Below are 21,038 nucleotides of genomic sequence, written 5' to 3'. Positions count from 1 at the left end.
TCAGTCGCTCAGTCGTGTCCGACTCTTTGCGACCCCATGAATCACAGCACGCCAGGCCTCCCTGTCCATCACCAACTCCCCGAGTTCACTCAAACTCATGTCCATCGAGTCGGTGATGCCATCCAGCCATCTCATTCTCTGTCGTCCCCTTCTCCTCCCACCCCCAATCCTTCCCAACATCAGAGTCTTTTTCAGTGAGTCAACTCTTCGCATGAGGTGGCCAAAGTATTGGAGTTTCAGCTTTAGCATCAGTCCTTCCAATAAACACCCAGGACTGATCTCCTTTAGGATGGACTGGTTGGATCTCCTTGCAGTCCAAGGGACTCTCAAGAGTCTTCTCCAGCACCACAGTTCAAAAGCATCAATTCTACGGCGCTCAGCTTTCTTCACAGTCCAACTCTCACATTCATACATGACCACTGGAAAAATCATAGCCTTGACTAGATGGACCTTGGTTGGCAAAGTAATGTCTCTGCTTTTTAATATACTATCTAGGTTGGTCATAACTTTCCTTCCAAGGAGTAAGCGTCTTTTAATTTCATGGCTGCAATCAGCATCTGCAGTGATTTTGGAGCCCCTAAAAATAAAGTCTGACACTGCTTCCACTGTTTCCCCATCTGTTTCCCATGAAGTGATGGGACCAGATGCCATGATCTTTGTTTTCTGAATGTTGAGCTTCAAGCCAACCTTTTCACTCTCCTCTTTCACTTTCATCAAGAGGCTTTTGAGTTCCTCTTCACTTTCTGCCATAAGGGTGGTGTCATCTGCTTATGTGAGGTTATTGATATTTCTCCCGGCAATCTTGATTCCAGCTTGTGCTTCTTCCAGTCCAGCGTTCCTCATGATGTACTCTGCATAGAAGTTAAATAAGCAGGGTGACAATATAAAACCTTAACGTACTCCTTTTCCTATTTGGAACCAATCTGTTGTTCCATGTCCAGTTCTAACTGTTGTTTCCTGACCTGCATACAGGTTTCTCAAGAGGCAGGTCAGGTGGTCTGGTATTCCTGTCTCTTTCAGAATCTTCACCTTCAGCTTCTACTTATGATTGCTAAATATTTTCATCTCCTCTGCTGGTTCCTCATTTCTTACCACCTACTGAACTTCTTGACCTTAAAGTTTCCACAGGTTCCACAAACTATCCAAAATCACATTCACTGTCATATCCTTCAAATCTGCCACTCATTTTGTTTAATATCATCCTCTCTTACCCAGTTACTGCAATGGAAACTTCTAAATCTTTCTTCTTCTTCTTGTGCGTGTATAGTAAGTCGCTTCAGTTGTGTCTGACTTTTTGCGACCCTATGGATTGTAGCCCGCCATGGTCCTCTGTCCATGGGATTCTCCAGGCAAGAAATACTGGAGTGGGCTTAGAGGCCCTCCTCCAGGGGATCTTTCTGACCAAGGGATCGAACTTGTGTCTCTTATGTCTCCTGCATTGGCAGGCAGGTTCTTTATCACTAGCGCCACCTGGGAAGCCCATTCTTCTTATCATTGCTCAAATTCCATCAGCTACCATCTCTGGATCTACATCTATAAAATTGCATTTCTGTGTATTTACCTACTTACCTGAGTCTGTGGCACCCTGAAAATAGCTGAATAGAATGCCACAACATATAGGATATGTCATATTTATACAATTCACTGCAAACATTCTGAGGGGTGTTTACATGGTGGGTGAGGTGGTTTGGGGCACTGCAAGATATAGCCTCAGGAGTAGCTGAAGCTTTGGCACAAGAAGCTCATGTGACTGCCTGACAAGAGAAAATAACTCCCCAATTTAAGATGCCATGGCCAAAGAAAACAAGCAGTAGATTCAAAACTGAGCCCAGGCTTAATAGTCACAAGGTCAGATGCTTTTAATTGTGTAATTGATATGAAATCGAGCTGTTTCTCACAAGGGCAACTCTTTGTGTTTGCTTCAGGCAGGAGCAGCAGGGTTTATATACTCAGTGGTGTTCAATTATTTTCTAAAAGACATTTGGTGAGACAAGTTAAGAGTAACACCAGATGCATCGGTTTCATATCTACTTAAAAAACTATCTGGAGAAGCCTGCATAATTCATGTGACTTCAGGCTAACCTGCCCATTTCATGAAAAAGAACCTTTTCTACTTTTCGTGATTTATTGAAAGGAAGGCAATTGCAGAGTTTTTGCCTTTAGCCACATCTTTGGCCAAATACTCTATGATAGTGTTTTTCTCTTTTGGCTACCATGGCAATGGTCCATTTTTTCTTGAGTTCAAGACATTAGGATAGGGTTGACATTCTTTCTGATGTTTTGTCATCCGCTTTTACTTGGATTGATGCAGTAGCCTGATTTTGTCTTTTTTCCTCTAAGCTCTTTTCACTCTGTTTCATATCAATTGCCAGAAAATCTGTTTATTTTTCTAAAGAACAAACCTGACCATACCACTTGAAAAAGGCTAAACCTACACTAAAATCCAGATACCATAAATGGTATATGAAAAATTTCAGTATTTTATTCTGGTTTCTTACTTTTTCAACTTTACTTCTCTTCACTCTCCTTCACCATCATACATTTCAGCCTGGTCGCTGAATATGCTATCAACTTCCTTGCATTCACTCCTAGCACATGTTTTGTTTTTTTAATTAGTAGAATTTCTTTTTTTAGAGTAGTTTTAGGTTTACAGAAAAATAAGGTAAAAAACATGAAGAGCTTCCACGGTCTTCCCTCCCCTTCCCTATTCTTAACATCTTGAATCAGTGTGATAAAAAATTTTTTTTCAACTGATGAGCAAATATGGAGAATTATTAACTGAAGTCCATAGTTTACATTAGAGTTCACTCTTTTTGTTGTTCAGTTCTGTAGGCTTGGACAAATATATAATGACATGTACCCACCATAACAATATCATTCAGAATAGCTTCAGTGTCCAGTAATTCCCCTGAACTCCATCTGTTCATTCCTGTCTCCCTCCCTCCAGTCTCCTGGACACCACTCTTCTTTTTACTATCTCCGGATTTCATCTTTTCCTAGAATGTCATACAAGAGTTAACATCATATAGGTTTTACAGATGGACTTCTTTCACTTTGCAATGTGCCTTTAAAATTCCTCTATGACTTTTCAGGGCTTGATAGTTATTACTTTTCACCACAGAATAATAGTCCATGGACTGTATACATCATAGTTTGTTCACTGTATACATCATAGTTTGTTCATCCATCCACTGAAGGACATTGAATTGCTTGCAAGCTTTGGCAACTATGAGTAAAACTGCTGTAAACATCTGTGTACTGGTTTTGGTGAGGGCTTGCATTTTCATATTGGTTGGATAAATACCAGGGAGCATGGGTATCTCATTGTTTTAATTTGAGATTCTCTAATGATATTTGGTATTGAGCATCATTTCATATCCTTATATGCTACATGTGTATCTTCTTTGGTGATGTGTGTTTCTTTAAATCTTTTGCCCATTTTCCAGCTGGATGGTTTGCTTTCCTGTTGTTGAATATTAAGAATTCCTCATGTATTTTGGATAGTAGTTCTTTATTAGATACGTGTTTTCTAAATTCTTTCTCCTAGTTTGTGGCTTTTTGTTTCTTTTTTTTTTTGCAGAGCAGAAGTTATTAATTTTAATCAAGTCAAACTTATCAATTTTCCTCATCATAAATTGTGCTTTTGGTGTTTTATCTCAAAAGTCATCACTAAACTCAAGATCACTTCCATTTTTTCCTGTTGTCTACTAGGAGTTTTGTAGTTTGTGTTTCACAAATTTTGAGGATTTTGATCCATTTTGAACTAATTTTTGTGGAAGATAAATCTTTTTCTAGATTCATTGTTTTGGCATATGGATTTCCGGTTGTTCCAATACAATTTATTTAAAGAGACTATTCTTTCCCCATTGAATTATCTTTGCTCCTTTATAAAAGATCAGTTGACTAAATTTTTGTCAGTCTGTTTCTGGGCTCTCTATTCTGTACCATTGATCTATTTGTTTATGTTTTCACCAATACATTTTCTTGATTATTGCAGCCTTATGTAAGTCTTAAAGTCTGGTAGTACCAGCTCTCTGACTTTGTTCTCCTATAATGTCTTGTTGCTTTAGTATATATTTGTTGATCGATAAGTTTTCCCACTAAAATGAGTTATTTTATTGGGTGAATAATGTTAACAGTAATAGCAATACTATATATCAAGCACTGTGCTAAATTCTTATCATAGTTTATCTCATTTAACCATCTCAGGGCTGTAAATGATATGCAGCATTATTTTATCTGTCCATTTGTCTATGTGTCTGTCTGTCTCTTCCGTCATTCACACTCATGCCCAATATCATGGCCAAGGGCATATGAATACTAATTGAAAGTGCTTACACTGGGACTCTGACTAACATTAGCGAGCACTGTACCATCTCCTGTATTTACAGATATATATCTCAGAATCCAGATGGGTATAGAGAAACATAGATACTATCTTGATCAGAGCTGAGATTTTGTTTTCAGACTACTTTAGAGCTGGAAGGAAAACAGACAACAAAGGCTAATTCCTACCACATTGGCTGTCAGGTGTTAATCTGCCTGCAGGAGCCTCCACAGTTGGTTTTCCTTTTCCTGTGTCTCTTCTAATTACCTCTGCTGCATGGCATTTCCTACATCACGATTAAATTAATGTAATAATAGTTTATAACTTTATATAGTTTTCCTCTCTTTCCCTAAATGCCACTGCTCATTATATTCCTCATTCCTGTCCCTGGCTGCAGAAGACTATCTTCTTCAAAGTGAACTACGTTTTTTTGTTATCATTGTTGCTGTTGTTGCCTTCAAAGATATTTAGGTGGGCCCTTTTGGTTTAAGGTTTTCAGTGCAACCTGTGTAAATAGATAGAGGCTACATGAAGGAACTGCAGCGGAGGCGTCTTTGCAGTCCTAGAACCTGGACTGGGACATTCATGAAGCTTTCAATTCTCCATCTTTTCGTGGGGCTTCTCTTCACTGGGAGGGTATCCCAGGATGTTTGTTCCAGAATGACTTTTTCCCTTAATCCAGACAGAGTAAGCACACCCCTATCTTTCACCCCAATAATTTTCATCTTTAAAACCCTCTTGTCTGGAAGACATCCAGTCTGCTAGAGTTCTTTCCCATGCAGTAATGATGCCCTCTGGACATTTCCTCACACCAAGTCACCAAGTGCCTTGCTAGTCACATCCTATGAAAGCTGCTGCTGCTGCTGCTGAGTCACTTCAGTCGTGTCCGACTCTGTGTGACCCCATAGACAGAAGCCCACCAGGCTCCCCCGTCCCTGGGATTCTCCAGGCAAGAACACTGGAGTGGGTTGCCATTTCCTTCTCCACCTATGAAAGCTACTTGGTGCCTATTACACACCAGTTAGGGGTTCCCTCATAGCTCAGTTGGTAAAGAATCAGCCTGCAGTACTGGAGATCTGGGTTTGATTCCTGGGTGAGGAAGATCCCCTGGAGAAGGAAATGGCAACCCACTCCAGTATTCTTGCCTGGGAAATTCCATGGACAGAGGAGCCAGGTGGGCTACAGTTCATGGGGTTTTAAGAATCTGACATGACTTAGCGACTGAACCACCACATGCCAGGTAATGCACAGGATACCTTACAAGCATAATCTTCATAATAAATCTATAATGAATATATCCACTTTCTAGATTAGAAAATCGAGAAATTGACGTAATTTATAGAAGGTTACACAGCTGGGAAAAGGCAGGTTGTTTTCTTACCCTGGCTGGCTTGATTCCATTGCTTATGTTAAATCCTGATCTTTGTCTCCAGGCTTATTTCTTATACTTTGAAAACAAACAAACAAACTCATAGAAAAAGAGATCAGATTTGTGGTTACCAGAGGTGGGGAGCGGGTAGGATGCAGGCAATCAAAAAGTACAGGCATCCAGTTGTAAGATAATTAAGTATTAGGGGTGTCATACACAATATGATAAATATAATTAACACTGCTGTGTTATATATGTTATATATGAAAAGCCATTAAGAGAAGAAATCCCAAGAATTCTCATCACAAGGAAAAGTTTTCTGTTTCTTTAATTTTGTATCTGTGTGAGATGATGGATGTTCATTAAAATTCTTGTGCTAATCATTTTGTGATATGCATAAGTCAAATGATTATGCTGTAAACCTTACATTTATATAGCGCTGTATGTCAATTGTATTTCAATAAAGCCGGAAGGAAAAAACTCCTGATCTTTATCTCCAAGGTCATTTCTTCTTACTTTAAACGCTATTCTCTGATTATAAGAATGATCTAAGAACCTATAGTTGCTAGAAAGATAGAATAACATCGTGTATTTCAATTGTGACTAGTAATACATATTTGAGAAATGGCTTTTCTCTCTTAATGACTGATACAGACAGGAAACAAAGTGAGTCTAATTAGATTTTATGAAGCCAGACACTCGAAGCTTTGGATTGAGAGACACCAAAATTGAAATAGGTGAACTAAGAAATCAGACTTAGTATTTATTGAGTCCTTTGGTAGCTTCCTTAAATATCTTAAATTAGTGACCTGGAAGATGGGTTAGTTATTTCACTTCATTTCATCCCTCTTTGGAATTCTAAACCGTTCCAAAGATTTATTCAGTTTGCAAACTGATGCTTTTAAAATCATAGAATAGCTGGATGTTTAAAATGGATAACCAACAAGGACCTACTGTATAGCATATGGAACTCTGCTCAGTGTTATGTGGCAGTCTGGATGAGAGGGGAGTTTGGGGAGGATGGATACATGTATTAATATATGTATGGCTGAGTCCCTTTGCTGTTCACCTGAAACTATTACAGCATTGTTTGTTAATCCACTACACCCCAATGCAAAATAAAAAGTTTAAAAACAAGCAAACAAAAACCAGAGAATAGCTGGTGTTTTGGGAGGATTTAACCACCTATACCTAATTGTGGTTCGAGTTTGCAAAATTATTGAATTGGTACAGAATGTTTTGACTACCATACCTAGACCAAAAATGATCCTAAGCCTTTTCATATTTAGAATGCTAGAACTCTTCTCTGTGTCAAATTTGATTTTAAATTCTTGGAACTGTGCCCCTGGTGTAGTACGTGACACTTAGTTAGGTCTTAGGAAGCAATTGTTCCTATAAATAAAGAATGAGTTGTTAGTTTAGTTTAATATTAGATTTAAAAGTTTTTGTGCTTACTTTTTGTTCTTTATAAGACAATTTCTTTCCCCCCACCCATTCTTCTTCCTTTATCCTGCCTTGGATTAGAAATGCTTGCCCATGAATCAGAAAAGCACGTCTAGAAAATATTTCACTGATGCATGTTAAAAACTTGTGCACACATTAATTTAAGGTCCCTTTGGGGGTACCCTTCTTATGCTTGTCATTCAGAATCTCATTCAAGTTTATTCTCAAGTCCCAATCTAACGTCTTCTTAATTGCTTATTCAGGTTACCTTGGTGTCCAGGGCCACATCTTTTGAATTCTAGTCTCCTTAACCTTTTTGAGCGACTGAACTGAACTGAACTGAACTGAATATATAAGAACAGTAAATGCTACCAAGTCAACAGAAGCTTAAAGGTTAAACCTGCCACATCTCTGCAACATATTAAGGCAGTTCTCTGGAGGCTGATGTTTATTAATGCCTACTTTGAGCCTGAGTTCTATGAAGAATGTCTGGGTATTGCAAGATTGCTTTTATAAGTATATTTATTTTCGTTTCTACCATCTATCTTAGGTGACCTGCATTAGCTACTGGGATGCATCTGTTTGAAACTTAGAGGCTGTTTGTGTCTTTGTTTTCTTTGTTTTAGAGGTCACAGTGATTCTGGTAGAGCCAGTGAAATCTGTCCAAGCACTTCATTTCTCTCTGAGCTTGAAACTTGGAGAGAAAGAGAGTGAGGAAAGAATATGTGGGATTTATAACTTCAAAGTTCCATTGTTCTCTTCATATATTAGATAATGAGCATCATTCAAACTTAGTTTACAATTTCTTGGGTGACTGCTGTCAAAAATCACTCACACAAAAGTACGGAATTTCAATAGCTAGCCTAAAAAGACTTAAACCTTATGATACTTAATCAAAGCAGTATTTTCCAGTCTTTAGCCTTTTGAGTTCTCTTTTTTGATTTTGCTCATATGTGTTTATTAACCACAGATGATTTTTTTTCTGTTTTCATTGAATTGACTCAGAAAAGCTAAATACCTAACTAAACCTCAAATTTTTCTGGTGCTAATTATTTATAATTTGTAATGGATGTTAAAACAAATACATAAGTATTGAACCAAAAAGAAACATTTTTGAATCAACTAAAATCATGCCTTACATTCCCCAATCTGCATTTTACCTCCTGAGACTTACTGGAGGAGTAACTAACTGCTTTGGGGCGTACACTGAGGATATTCTTTTCAGGAAAATAATCGAGCATCGGACCATAGGTTGTCATGTTTTGGGACAATCTTGGTTTTCACCTTCCGGTAACTGCCATCCAGCATCTTCCCGGGTGGCCTTACTGGTAAAGAGCCCAGCTGCTAATCCAGGAGATGTAAGAGACAAAGGTTCGATCCCTGGGTAAGGAAGATCCCCTGGAGGAGGGCATTGCAACCAACTCCAATATTCTTGCCGGAGAATCCTATGGAGAGAGGACTATAGTCCATGGGGTTGTAGAGTCGGACCCGACTGAAGCGGCTTAGCATGTAGGCACTCATGCACAAACTGCCATCCACATGTTTGTAATGGCGAGCACTGTCAGAAAAGCCAAACTTAGGTTTGATGCATGAGACAGGGTGCTCAGGGCTGATGCACTGGGATGACCCTGAGGGATTGGATGGAGAGGGAAGTGGGAGGGAGGGTCAGGATGGGGAACACATGGCTGACTCATGTGAATGTATGGCAAAAACCACGACAATATTGTAAAGTCTCCAATTAAAATAAATTAAAAAAATACGTATAAAAAAAAGAAAAGCCAAACTTAATAGGCACCTATGGCTGGAGAAAAAGTGCTAATGAGGCAACCCCAGCTCTGCCTCCTCCCACCCCGAGGAATGCAGATGTGTTGTTGTCTAAATCAGGGGAAGCTTTCTCAGTGGAGCTGCTCAGGGAGCTGTGAGCATTGTGACATTAATAAGCCTCTGCTGCAGCAGTTTCTCCTTGGCATTCTGTCTTGGCCATGCTGACATCCGAATGGCGCTTCTGTTGTGATGCTTTTGACAGCTGTCCAGAGAGAGCAACCAAAGAGAACAGCAGGTAACGCAGGCTGTTTGTGCAGAAAGCTCAGGTGTGATGCTTTTGCCAGCAATGGGATGGGAGAGAAGGAACCCAAGCGCCAGCCCCTCCTCAGGGAGGAACCAGTGAAATCAATCCATGGCTTTCCTTCTGGAAGGATGGGGAATTTATTGCTTACTGGACAGCCGTGAGTCCTGTGTTTCCATTTATGAAACAGAGTAGAAGGAGAGGAGCAGTGGGGGCCGCTGGAAAGTGAAACTCCAGGGCATGTGTGTGTGCTAAGTTGCTTCAGTCATATCTGACTCTTTGTGACCCTATGGACCATAGCCTGCCAGGCTCCTCTGTCTCCAGGCAAGAATTCTGGAGTGGGTTGTCATGCTGTCCTCCGGGAGATCTTCCCGACCCAGGGATCGAACCGTCATCTCTTACATTTCCTGCATTGGCAGGCGTGTTCTTTACCACTAGCGCCACCTGGGAAGCCGGAAACTCCACTGGGTAACCTCCGATTCTGTGCCCTCTCTCAGGTCCTTGAGCAAAATGGGAAATGGTTCGGTGAAACCCAAACACTCCAAGAATCCAGATGGGCACCCCGGGAACCTCACCGCCAGCGCCCTCCGGAGCAGGGTGACAGAGCTGGAAAGAGAGCTGAGAAGGAAGGATGCTGAGATCCAGGAGCGGGAGTACCACCTGAAGGAGCTGCGGGAGCAGCTGTCCAAACAGACTGTGGCCATCGCGGAGCTCACGGAGGAGCTCCAGAACAAGTGCATCCAGCTGAACAAGCTTCAGGATGTGGTGCACCTTCAGGGAGGAAGCCTGCCCCGGGCGTCCCCGGACAAAGTGCCTCTTGAGGTTCAGCGGAAGACCTCGGGATTGGTCTCCCCCCACAGCAGGAGGGGAGCGAAGGCTGGAGTGTCAGCCGAGCCGACCACCCGAACCTATGACCTCAACAAACCCCCCGAATTTTCCTTTGAGAAAGCAAGAGTCAGAAAGGACTCCAGGTAAGACGTTCCCCCTGCTTTTTGGCTCCGATGGCGTTCATATAATGAAACGTTAGAGTGCTATTTACTGAGTCTCCTCAGTGAACAAGAGTGTATGAACCTTTTCAGATTTCGGATAGAGGGGCTGAGGGAAGTGGTTTGCTTTGCAACAGAGTTCCCCTTGAATCAGGACTTCTCTTGAAAGCAGAACTTGTGCTGTACCTCGACTTTGATTCGTGATTTGTATAACCAAGGAGCTGAGCTTACAAAAGTCATTTCTGTGATCTTGAAAACCCTAGGGGAGTGTAAAGGTAGTTTTAGGAGGACTACCCTTCTCTCTTCCTATAGAAGTGAACTTAACGGTGTACACAAATCATGCAGTATTAAGAATATGTATAGCAAAAGTCACTTCTTAGCACTTTAGTCTGTAAGTATCGTGAAAAAGGGATAAGCTGGTACTTCTAAGGGGGATGAATTCATTCATTCATCCCACAGTTTCACTTGAGCACTGCCCTCTGCCAGCCTCTGTGTTAGATGCTAAGTATACATTAGTGAATAAATAGACACAGAGCCTCTCTCTTGAGGGGATGGTATACATAGAAACAAGTTAACACTGTGTAATTGTTAATTCAGACAAATTATATGATGAAACAGACAGCATAGTGGGTGGTATCTGGGGTTTGGGGTGAGAAGGGCAGGGAGGCAACAGAATTAGGATTGTCACAGAGGCCAGGCAGAGGCGGTGACCTTGAACTGAGACCCAAAGGAGAAAAAGGACCATAGACCAGGTGGAGCATTTCAGGCATGGGCAGCAGTTACAAACTAGGAGTAATTTTAAATTAAGGCTCTTTAAAAGAAATGTAATTATTTACCACAAGCTTCTCACGTGTGCATGTGTGTATGTATGTGTGTGTGTATCTTTTTCTGGCTAAAGATTGAATTTCCTAATCAGGAAAGATTGATTAGAAACATCATGAATTAGGGTCTCCTTTCTGCACTGTTTTTGAGTGTGTAAAATTTCTTAGTTGAAATTAGATATTTTGCCTTGATTGTCTTGTCTGAGCCTGGATCCCTCTTTCAAAATGCAAGATTTGTGAAATGAGAACAACTTTTAATTTATTAACATGTAAGTAATGTAAATGAAGATAAAACATCTGACTTAAACAAGTAAGTGATTAATTTTGACAACAGGATTATAAAGGGAGGTTTAATTCATCAGTTTGTTGACAGTGCTTGGCACATAGTGAATGATAAATAAATATTTGTTAAGGAAACAAGTCATTCTGGAGTATTAATCATGATTCTGTGTGGCTGAAAGAATCTGTTTAATATTGGAGTTTAGAAGAGTTTTTTTTGAAGCCGAGAGTTTATTTATTAGTTGGTTTAGAAAAGTCTTATCTATTCCCATGGCAAACATAGTAATTACTTATTTTTAATGATATGAATTCAGAAATTATAAATGCTGCTTACAAACTTATAGTTGTTTTTCAATTGAACATCATAGTATTCTCTTTTGATGTATAAGGTGTATATGTACATAATAATTATCATATATTATGCATTATATTGGGGCTTCCCATGTGGCTTTGTGGTAAAGAATCTGCCTGCCAATGTAGGAGACACAAGAGACTCGAGTTCAATCCCTGGGCTGGGAAGATTCCCTGGAGGAGGAAATGGAAACCTACTCCAGTATTCTTGCCTCAGAAATCCCGTGTTCAGAGGAGCCTGGTGGGCTGCAGTCCATGGGGTTGCAAAGAGTCCGACTGAGATTGAGCATGCACACCTGCACACATACATTATATTACTGTATAGTGTTTGTTGTTGTTGAATCACTAAGTTGTGTCCAACTCTTTGTGACCCTATGGACTGCAGCACACCAGGCTTCCTGTCCTTCACAGTCTCCTAGAATTGGCTTAAACTCATGTCCATTGAGTCAGTGATGCTATCTAACCATCTGCATCCTCTGTCGTCCACTTCTCCAGCCCTCAGTCTTTCCCAGTATCAGGGTCTTTTCTAATTAATTGGCTCTTTGCATCAGGTGGATAAAGTATTGGGGCTTCAGCTTCAGCATCAGTCCTTCTAGTGAATATTCAGAGTTGATTTCCTTTAGGATTGATTGGTTTGATCTCCTTGCTGTCCAGGAGACTGCCGAGAGTCTTCTCCAGCACTACAATTTGAAAGCATCAGTTCTTCAGCACTCAACCTTTAGGGTCCAACTCTCACATCTGCACCTGACTACTGGAAAAACCATAGCTTTGACTATGTGAACCTTTGTCGGCAAAGTGATGTCTCTACTTTTTAATATGCTGTCTAGGTTTCTCATAGCTTTCCTTTTAAGGAGCAAGCATCTTTTAATTTCATGGCTACAGACATAGTCTGCATTGATTTTGGAGCCCAAGAAAATAAAATCTGTCCCTGCTTCCACATTTCCCATTCTATTTGCCATGGAGTGTTGGGACTGGATTCCATGATCTTAGTTTTTTGAACGTTGAGTTTTAAGCCAGCTTTTCACTATCCTCTTTCAAGAGTCTCTTTAGTTCCTCCTCGCTTTCTGTCATTAGGGTGGTATCATCTGCATATCTGAGGTTGTTGATATTTCTCCCGGCAAACTTTACTGTATATACAAGCCCATTGCTATCTGGAAAAATTTCTGTGGGTAATTAATATGTTGTGCTTATGTATAGAATACATAATTTTTGCAGGTAATAATTTTTGTTGGTAAATGATATATTGTGCTTATGTAAGGTATACATACATGTATAATATATACCTTACATAAGCACAATATATCATACATGTATACTATACATAAGCACAATATATTATTTACCCACAAAAATTCTTTCAGATAGCGATGGGCTTGTATATCTAGAAGTGTGAGAGAATGTAATAGCAATTCATCTTCTTTGCCCATCTTCCTACATATCCCACCAGATTTCACCTCATGAAGGAAGATTATTTTCGATTACTTTGTTCCAAAGATTTATGTCCATTTGTGTATTTATATCAGTATTTATATCCATTTGAGTATATACACCAGAAATATTTCTGGTGTTAGGTAACAAAACCATTCAAGATAAATGCATTCTGCTTGATTTTTATAAGCTCTATTATAACAAGATAAAGGAAATCAGCAGCTAGGCATAGTTCACTGTTGGGTCAAACCACCTCTGTAGTGAGTGGGACACAGAAGAGGAAAGACCTTGTAGCCCTTGAGTAAGCATGAGCAATGATTCCCCTCAAACATCTTAAAGGCAAGCCCAAGGAGTACAAGTTTGCATTAGGGACACGGTGAAGAAGCAGGATAATTGATTCTGAAATGATTAAGTCCTAAAGAGACCAGAGTAAATCCTTCATGTCTTCACAATCCCTTTATGCTTTCATAGAGCCTTTTGGTTCTGAATTGAAAAATTAATTAGAATATGGGAGCTACTCTTTTTCATGGACTGGTTTTTGTTTTATTTCCCCTCGCAGACATTTATGCCTCAATTTTCCCTTCCATAAAGTGTTTCCCCTTAAGTCTGGAATAATGGGCTAAACACAAATGGCTAACATCACCAATTCAGAGTTTTAAAGTGTTCCAGTTTTTTGAAAGTTCTCAGTATTACAATTCACTTCCCATTTTCCAGTAGTTCCAGCTTGAGAGAAAGGTTTTAAGTAAAGTTTGAATATTTTAATTCATAAATTTTGTAAGAAATAACTTTCTAGAAGTTAGAACAGATGAGATTGCCATTCACTGATACAATAATTATGGATAGTATCCATTGGTTTGGCTACTTTTCCAAGCAACTCCTATTAGACATTAGAGAATTTTCAGACATCAGTCAAAATGGTGCCTTCATTTATTGGGTTGGCCAAAAAGTTCATTAGAGTTTTTCTGTAAGGTGGTTCAGTTCAGTTCACTTCAGCCGCTCAGTCGTGTCTGACTCTTTGCGACACCATGAATCACAGCACGCCAGGCCTCCCTCCCATCACCAACTCCTGGTTCACTCAAACTCATCTCCATAGAGTTGGTGATGCCATCCAGCCATCTCATTCTCTGTTGTTCCCTTCTCCTCCCACCCCCAGTCCTTCCCAGCATCAGAGTCTTTTCCAGTTTAGAAAAACCCAAACTAACTTTTTGGCCAACCCAGTATTTTTAGGTTCTCATGGTTTATTTGTTGAACTTTATAAAGTTTTCTGGCTGAGTTCATGGCTAAACTTGTTTCTGCTAATATGTGCCAACTACATTTTGGATCAGGTCCCCCTCTACACCCTCAATCTGAAAGCCATTGGGTGTCTATTTTGTCTTTTTGTCAAAAAGGCGGTCTCTGATGAGTACTTAACAGTGAGCAAGAAAGGGAGGGGAGACTCCGAGCTCTCCTGCAATCAACAGCGTGAGGGAGATAGGTAGCACTGAGAGAAACCAGGGAACAACATCTGAGGGAAATGACACGTGAGGAGCTTGAAGGTTCAGATTCAGGGATTCATGAGAGACTCTCAAACCCATGTCACTGCAGTCTGTGAGTTTGCTGAGGCCCCTGGGCTCAAATGTACTGTAAATGGCAAGTGAACCTAAGCAATTGCCAGGCAGCCCACTCATGCCATCTCTGTGTACTTGTAGGACCTGAAGGGGTAGCTTACATGGTATAGTTTACACCTCCCTGCTTTATTTGGAGGAACTGGTATGCTCTAGTGGCTTTGGAGAACTCTTGAAATTTGTCTTTTGCAAAATTCAAAGGGCTACTTTTTAAGATCAGGTTCTAAAATAACCCAGTGCTGTCCCAGAGAATTTTCTGCAATGATGGAAACGTTCTATAACCTGTGTTGCCTGATACAGTAGCCAATACTATGTATGTAGCTGTTGAGCCCTAGACATGTGGCCAGTGCTCTAAGGAATTGAATTTTTAACTTCAACTTATTTTAAAATTTGATAGCCACATGGGTCTGATGACCACTGTATTGGATACTGCAGTTCTGGGTGATGTGGTTTCAACTGTAACCGCTATCTCCTGAGACTGGAATAATGACCTAGTGATGTTTGGGAGAACTTTATAGACAAGATAAGACTTGTGTTCAGTATCATGACAGAGTCATAGAAAATGAGAATGAGCCAGTTGAATTGGGGTGAATACCATGTCATTTTCAACTGCATAAATCTGTAATTGATCACGATCTTTCATAGGGATGTGGCTGTGTGTCCACTGACCATCTGAGATCATCAGAAGCATACAGCCGTGTGGGCACGTAGCCCGTTTTATAGGTCCTCAGCCTTACTGAACTATCATAAATCATGATGAGTCAGAGCATTACAGTATATCAAATACTCTGATCTCTGACTTAAATTTATTACGATAACTATTAGATTTAGAGCTGGAAGAACCTTAGAGGTTGTTTCATGCTTCTCCCCTACTGGAGAAGTCAGGAAACAGGTGCAGGAAAGTTGCAGAATAGGCCATGATAAGTGACAGAGCTGAGATTAGAACCCAAGATTTTTGACTTTGAAATCAGTTTTTTCTCCCCAAAAGTCCGGTGTTACTTGAAAACTGGATTTGCCTCTTGGTGGATGTCAAGCTCAAAGACACTACCAAGCCAAAGAGTGGGAGAGGGAAGGATTTATTACTTGCAGCAGTAAAGAGAACACCGGAGATATTTCTCAAAGCAGTAGGTCCTTAACAGCAAAACTGGGCAAGGTTTAAGCTAAGGGTGCATGCGTATTTATGAACAGACTTGAGCAGTGTGTGCCTGTTCATGGAGGGCCTGGAGCAGAGGCAAATTCAGCATAGAGTTGGAGCAAAGACTGAGAGAGTCCTGGCTCTAGCTGATTAAAATCAACAAAGGTCAGCAAAGGTCAACATCATCATTCCTTAGGTTCCAGTTAGTCTGGTGGTTGAGACTCAAGGGAGTTTTGGATCCTGCAAAATAGTTCAAGAATGTGTTTCAGTCTGATCTTTATTTTTGAAATAGAACCTGGGAATCTTTACAACTGATTTATTGTCTCTGATATGGTTAAGTTATATTCTGGCCTGATGGAGAGCAAGGATTGGGACCAGGCTTAGATCACGAAATGGTTTAAGGCTTAAAATGGCTTCTCTTATGTCAACAAAGTGATAGCTGGTTCTCTTCTCCTGGGGGTCCATGACCCTATCTGCTTACACAAGTGTTTTTAAAGCAGCCCACAAAGATTAAAGGCCTCCAGTCAGGTTAGTTTGGGCACCAGTCTGCTCTATTTTGATATGCCCCATTCACTGGTAGGAAGAACAATGGTGCTTCCTGGTTTCTTCCAAGCAGAGTTGAGGGGAGCTTATCCATTTCATTAATATTCACCAAGTGCTGGATCCTCAGAGCTCAGACCTTTGTGAAAAGGACACAGAATGGTTTTGATCTGGTGATACAGACTGTGATATATCTGGAGGGGCACGGATGGGTTCCAAAATGAGCACAGTGCTTCTCAAGGCTGAGAACTGAATATCAAGGGCAAAGGTGGGCAAGAAAGAGCTCAGATCACATTTCTGTCTGTGTTTGACCTGCCTCGAACACCAAGACAACGGTGTCTCCAGAGGTCAGACCTTCTACTGAAATTAAATTTTCTGTCTATGTAGACGTTGTTTAGCAAACTTTAGCACCAGCAGAACAAAATTACAAGCTCATGCAGAATGTCTGGTGGAACACAGGCAGATTAATCAGAGACATCTGGCAAGTTGCTGGTATGACTGCCTTTCACTAAGAACGCTTAAACTATCATTTGAAACTATTGTTCTTCTTTGAAAAGGAAAGATAAAACAAAGACTTGTTGTTCGACTTCAGATGTTGACTCTAGTGTTCGGAAGGACAATTAGTCTCATTTGTCACTCTCACCCCAGGAGCAGAATAGGTAAAAGTGGAACATGCTCGTGAGTCATCCTTTTAAACAAGACTTAGAAAAACAGCAAGGAAGAGTATCAAGAGTTTGTTATCATTTGTTCTTCGTTTCTAAAGCAGTGCTGAACATTTCAATCTGCCTTATAAAAATGCAGCTCTTCTACTGAGCAAAAGTATTTCCATGGGATGATCATGATTATAGTAATAACAACATTTATACATCACTGGGGGTGGGAGGAGAAGGGGACGACTGAGAATGAGATGGCTGGATGGCATCACCTACTCTGTGGACATGAGTTTGAGTGAACTCCGGGAGTTGGTGATGGACAGGGAGGCCTGGCGTGCTGTGATTCATGGGGTCGCGGAGAGTAGGACACCACTGAGCGACTGAACTGAACTGAACTGAACTGAATGATATGCCAGACACCACTCTGAGTGCTTCACAAATATGGAATTATTTAATCCTCATAGTAAACATATGAGATGTATATTAGTATTATCACAGTCATAATAGATATTATTATATACCATTTTACATATGAGGAAACTAGGGCATACAAAATTAAATAATTGCCTGAGGTTACACAGCTTTACTATTGGAAGTGGGATTCAAAACCAAGAAATGTGCTATCTATTCGCGGGACTTCCTTGCTGATCTAGTGGCTAAGACTCTGTGCTCCCAATGCACGGGGCCCAGGTTTGATCCCTGGTCAGGAAACTAGGACCCACATGCTGCAGCTAAGACCTGATGTAGCCAAATAAATAAATATTTAAAAAAAAAAGTCTGTTCAGAGCAAAGACTATACATCACAGAACTATATTCAATATCTCATAATAACCTCAACTGGAAAATAATCTGAAAAGAACATTTTATATACATATTTATATATTATATATCTATCTATCTATATATATGGAGAAGGAAATGGCAACCCACTCCAGTGTTCTTGCCTGGAGAATCCCAGGGACGGGGCAGCCTGGTGGGCTTCCGTCTATGGGGTCACACAGAGTCAGACACGACTGAAGTGACTTAGCAGCAGCAGCAGCAGCATCTATATATATACACACACACATGCTGAATCCCTTTTGCTGTATCAGTTCAGTTCAGTTCAGTCACTCAGTTGTGTCCAATTCTTTGCGACCCCATGAACTGCAGCACGCCAGGCCTCCCTGTCCATCACCAACTCCTGGAGTTTACCCAAACTCATGTCCATTGAGTCAGTGATGCCATCCAACCATCTCATCCTTTGCCATCCCCTTCTCCTCCTGCCCTCAATCTTTCCCAGCATCAGGGTCTTTTCAAATGAGTCAGCTCTTCGTATCAGGTGGCTGAAGTATTGGAGTTTCAGCTTCAATATCAGTCCTTCCAATGAACATCCAGGACTGATCTCCTTTAGGATGGACTGGTTGGATCTCCTTGCAGTCCAAGGGACTCCCAAGAGTCTTCTCAAACACCACAGTTCAAAAGCATTAATTCTTTGGCACTCAGCTTTCTTTATAGTCCAACTCTCACATCCATACATGACCACTGGAAAGACCATAGCCTTGACTAGATGGACCTTTGTTGGCAAAGTAATGTCTCTGCTTTTTAATATGCTGTCTAGGTAGGTCATAACTTTCCTTCCAAGGAGTAAGTGTCTTTTAATTTCCTGGGTGCAATCACCATCTGCAGTGATTTTGGAGCCCCAAAAAATAAAGTCAGCCACTGTTTCCTCTGTTTCCCCATCTATTTCCCATGAAGTGATGGGACCACATGCCATGATCTTAGTTTTCTGAATGTTGAACTTTAAGCCAACTTTTTTACTCTCCTCTTTCACTTTCATCAAAAGGCTCTTTAGTTCTTCTTTACTTTCTGCCATAAGGGTGGTGTTGTCTCCATATCTGAGGCTATTGATATTTCTCCCAGCAATTTTGATTCCAGCCCAGCGTTTCTCATGATGTACTCTGCATATAAGTTAAATAAGCAGGGTGACAATATACAACCTTGACGTACTCCCTTTCCTGTTTGGAACCAGTCTGTTGTTCCATGTCCAGTTCTAACTGTTGCTTCCTGACCTGCATATAGGTTTCTCAAGAGGCAGGTCAGGTGGTCTGGTATTCAAGTCAAGTATACTCAAAAAAAAAAAAAGTCCATTGTAACAACTCAAATATACCAAAATCAAAATTAGAGGAGGGTTCTTTGTATTTTAGTTGGTTGGCCTTATAAAAATTAGATATATATTTAGAAAGAAAGAAAGTGAGGTTGTTCAGTCGTGTCTGACTCTTAGTGACCCCATGGACTGTAGCCTACCAGGATCCTCCATCCATGGGATTCTCCAGGCAAGAATACTGGAGTGGGTTGCATTTCCTTCTCCAGGTGATCTTCCTGACCCAGGGATTGAACTCGGGTCTCCCACATTGCAGGCAGATGCTTTACATACCCTCTGAGCCACCAAATAGATACATTTCCAATTTTTTTTTGGTATGGTTGCAAAAAGCTCCCTGTTATTGTTATTTCTTCCTGAAAACTGTGCTTCGAGAAAGTGATGGCCTGTTGTCAGTTTGCAGTGGAGGAAATTTTTGCTGAGTGTGGAAGGGAAACAAATCTTTTTTTCTTCCAGAAGGTAGTGACTTAGACATTGTTTTGAGAGGGTCTTTATTTACATTTTACATAGGTAGCTTATTGAGGATTTTTAAGAGTGTATGTACAGACTCTTAATTATTAGTTGGATAGTTAACAATATTCCTGCATATGCCTGTGACTATTGTCTTAACCTATGTCTTCAGACAAGCAAAAAAAAAAAAAAAAATGAAGCTCTCTCTAAATACAAGGGAAGGAAAGAGAGAAAGGTCCAGTTGTGAGGTGATATGATGGCCTTGAAGCTGTGGGTGCAGGGATCTGGATTCTGTGTCTGCTAAGTATGGTCAGAATGCTTGAAATCAGAAGGTTATGTTTAATAGCAATAACGTGCATTTAGACATCCAGGTCGGAGCTGGCAACTCAGGAATGGGGTGAGAAGACCAAGTGTTTGGCTAACTGCTAGAGGTCTGCGGTTTTCTGTTCACTATCTCATGGAGACTGGAGGTGGGTGTTAACTTTAACCTTAGACCGAAGGTGACATGAGAGGTCAGAGGCATTCAACAGCTTGATCAAAGTCATCTGCTGAACCAAGTTGCCAGTGCGAGTCTGCCTGGTGGGGAGAGGTATGTTCTCTATCACTGTGTGCAGGCTGCAAAGTGAATGGTTCCCCTTGGGTTTGGGCAGCGGTGGGGGAGGGGATGGGCGGTGCTTTTCAACTTCAGCACCCAGCCCCTGTCACTTCCTACCCTGCCTTTTCTTCCTTCTCTCCAGAAGCCAAAGGGCATGGGCTCTTCTCCCCCTGCACCCTACTGAGTCTTCTGTCAACCTCTCAAATTACCTTCAGCTTGGTTTATAGTCTCTCTCTGTTCCTTCTCGCTTTATCCTCACATCTCCCAGTCTATCAGTCCCTAGGTGTTAGAGAAAATGTTTAATTAAGCCTTCGGAAACATTTAGGACTCGAGGACTAATCATTGTGAAGAATCAAAAATCTAAGCGCTTTTTGTAAGTACCGAGCTCACTCAGAGTCCCCTTGCCCTCGCCTGGTGTTTGATATTCCTGAGTTGTAGCATGTTCTGTGATATTTTTATATTACGCAAAATCCACAGCCATTTTTGACCCAATATCCTTGGCTGGATAATTCCCTTTACATCTTCAGATGAATACATTCAGTTCAACAAATGTTTACTGAGTATTGAATTCTTTAATTTTTTTCTTTTCTTTCGTAGTTCTTTTTGTCTTCTCTCCCTCATTTCTTTCACTTACATGTTTATTTTGCTTGCTCCTAATTTTCTTCAACTATCAGCATTAGACTAGTATCAGTGGCCATAAGTACCATTTTCTAGTACCTAATATAGGCCAGGCAAGCCTGCTGGGTGAGTGTTATTCTATGAGGCTTTCCAAGCATAAGTAACTAGCCCATGTTGGTCTTCAGTAGTTCCTGAAGCTGGGTAACCCTCACCTAGGTGCCGAGACAGCTGCCACTT

The 21,038-nt window shown here is 40.8% G+C and overlaps 1 protein-coding gene across 2 annotated transcripts in view; it reads left to right on the top strand.

Annotated features, from left to right (window-relative positions):
* Nucleotides 1-9,121: 9,121 nt before the first annotated feature.
* PRKG2 (protein kinase cGMP-dependent 2) overlaps nucleotides 9,122-21,038 on the top strand; it is a 114,792-nt gene continuing 102,875 nt past the window's right edge. The window contains exons 1-2 of one of the 2 annotated variants that reach the window (XM_055434525.2): nucleotides 9,122-9,198; nucleotides 9,702-10,175. In XM_055434525.2, coding sequence (XP_055290500.2) covers nucleotides 9,122-9,198; nucleotides 9,702-10,175 — 551 coding nt within the window. Of the gene's footprint in view, nucleotides 9,199-9,701; nucleotides 10,176-21,038 lie in introns of those variants that run through there. The other variant, XM_088836098.1, reaches the window with a different exon arrangement.

The sequence above is a fragment of the Moschus berezovskii genome, chromosome 5, assembly GCF_049115385.1.
Source record: "Moschus berezovskii isolate FMDL1 chromosome 5, NW_MosBer_1.0, whole genome shotgun sequence".
Lineage (NCBI taxonomy): Eukaryota > Metazoa > Chordata > Mammalia > Artiodactyla > Moschidae > Moschus > Moschus berezovskii.
Note: the sequence above shows the minus strand (reverse complement) of the source record. Positions and strands in the feature narration are given on the sequence as shown.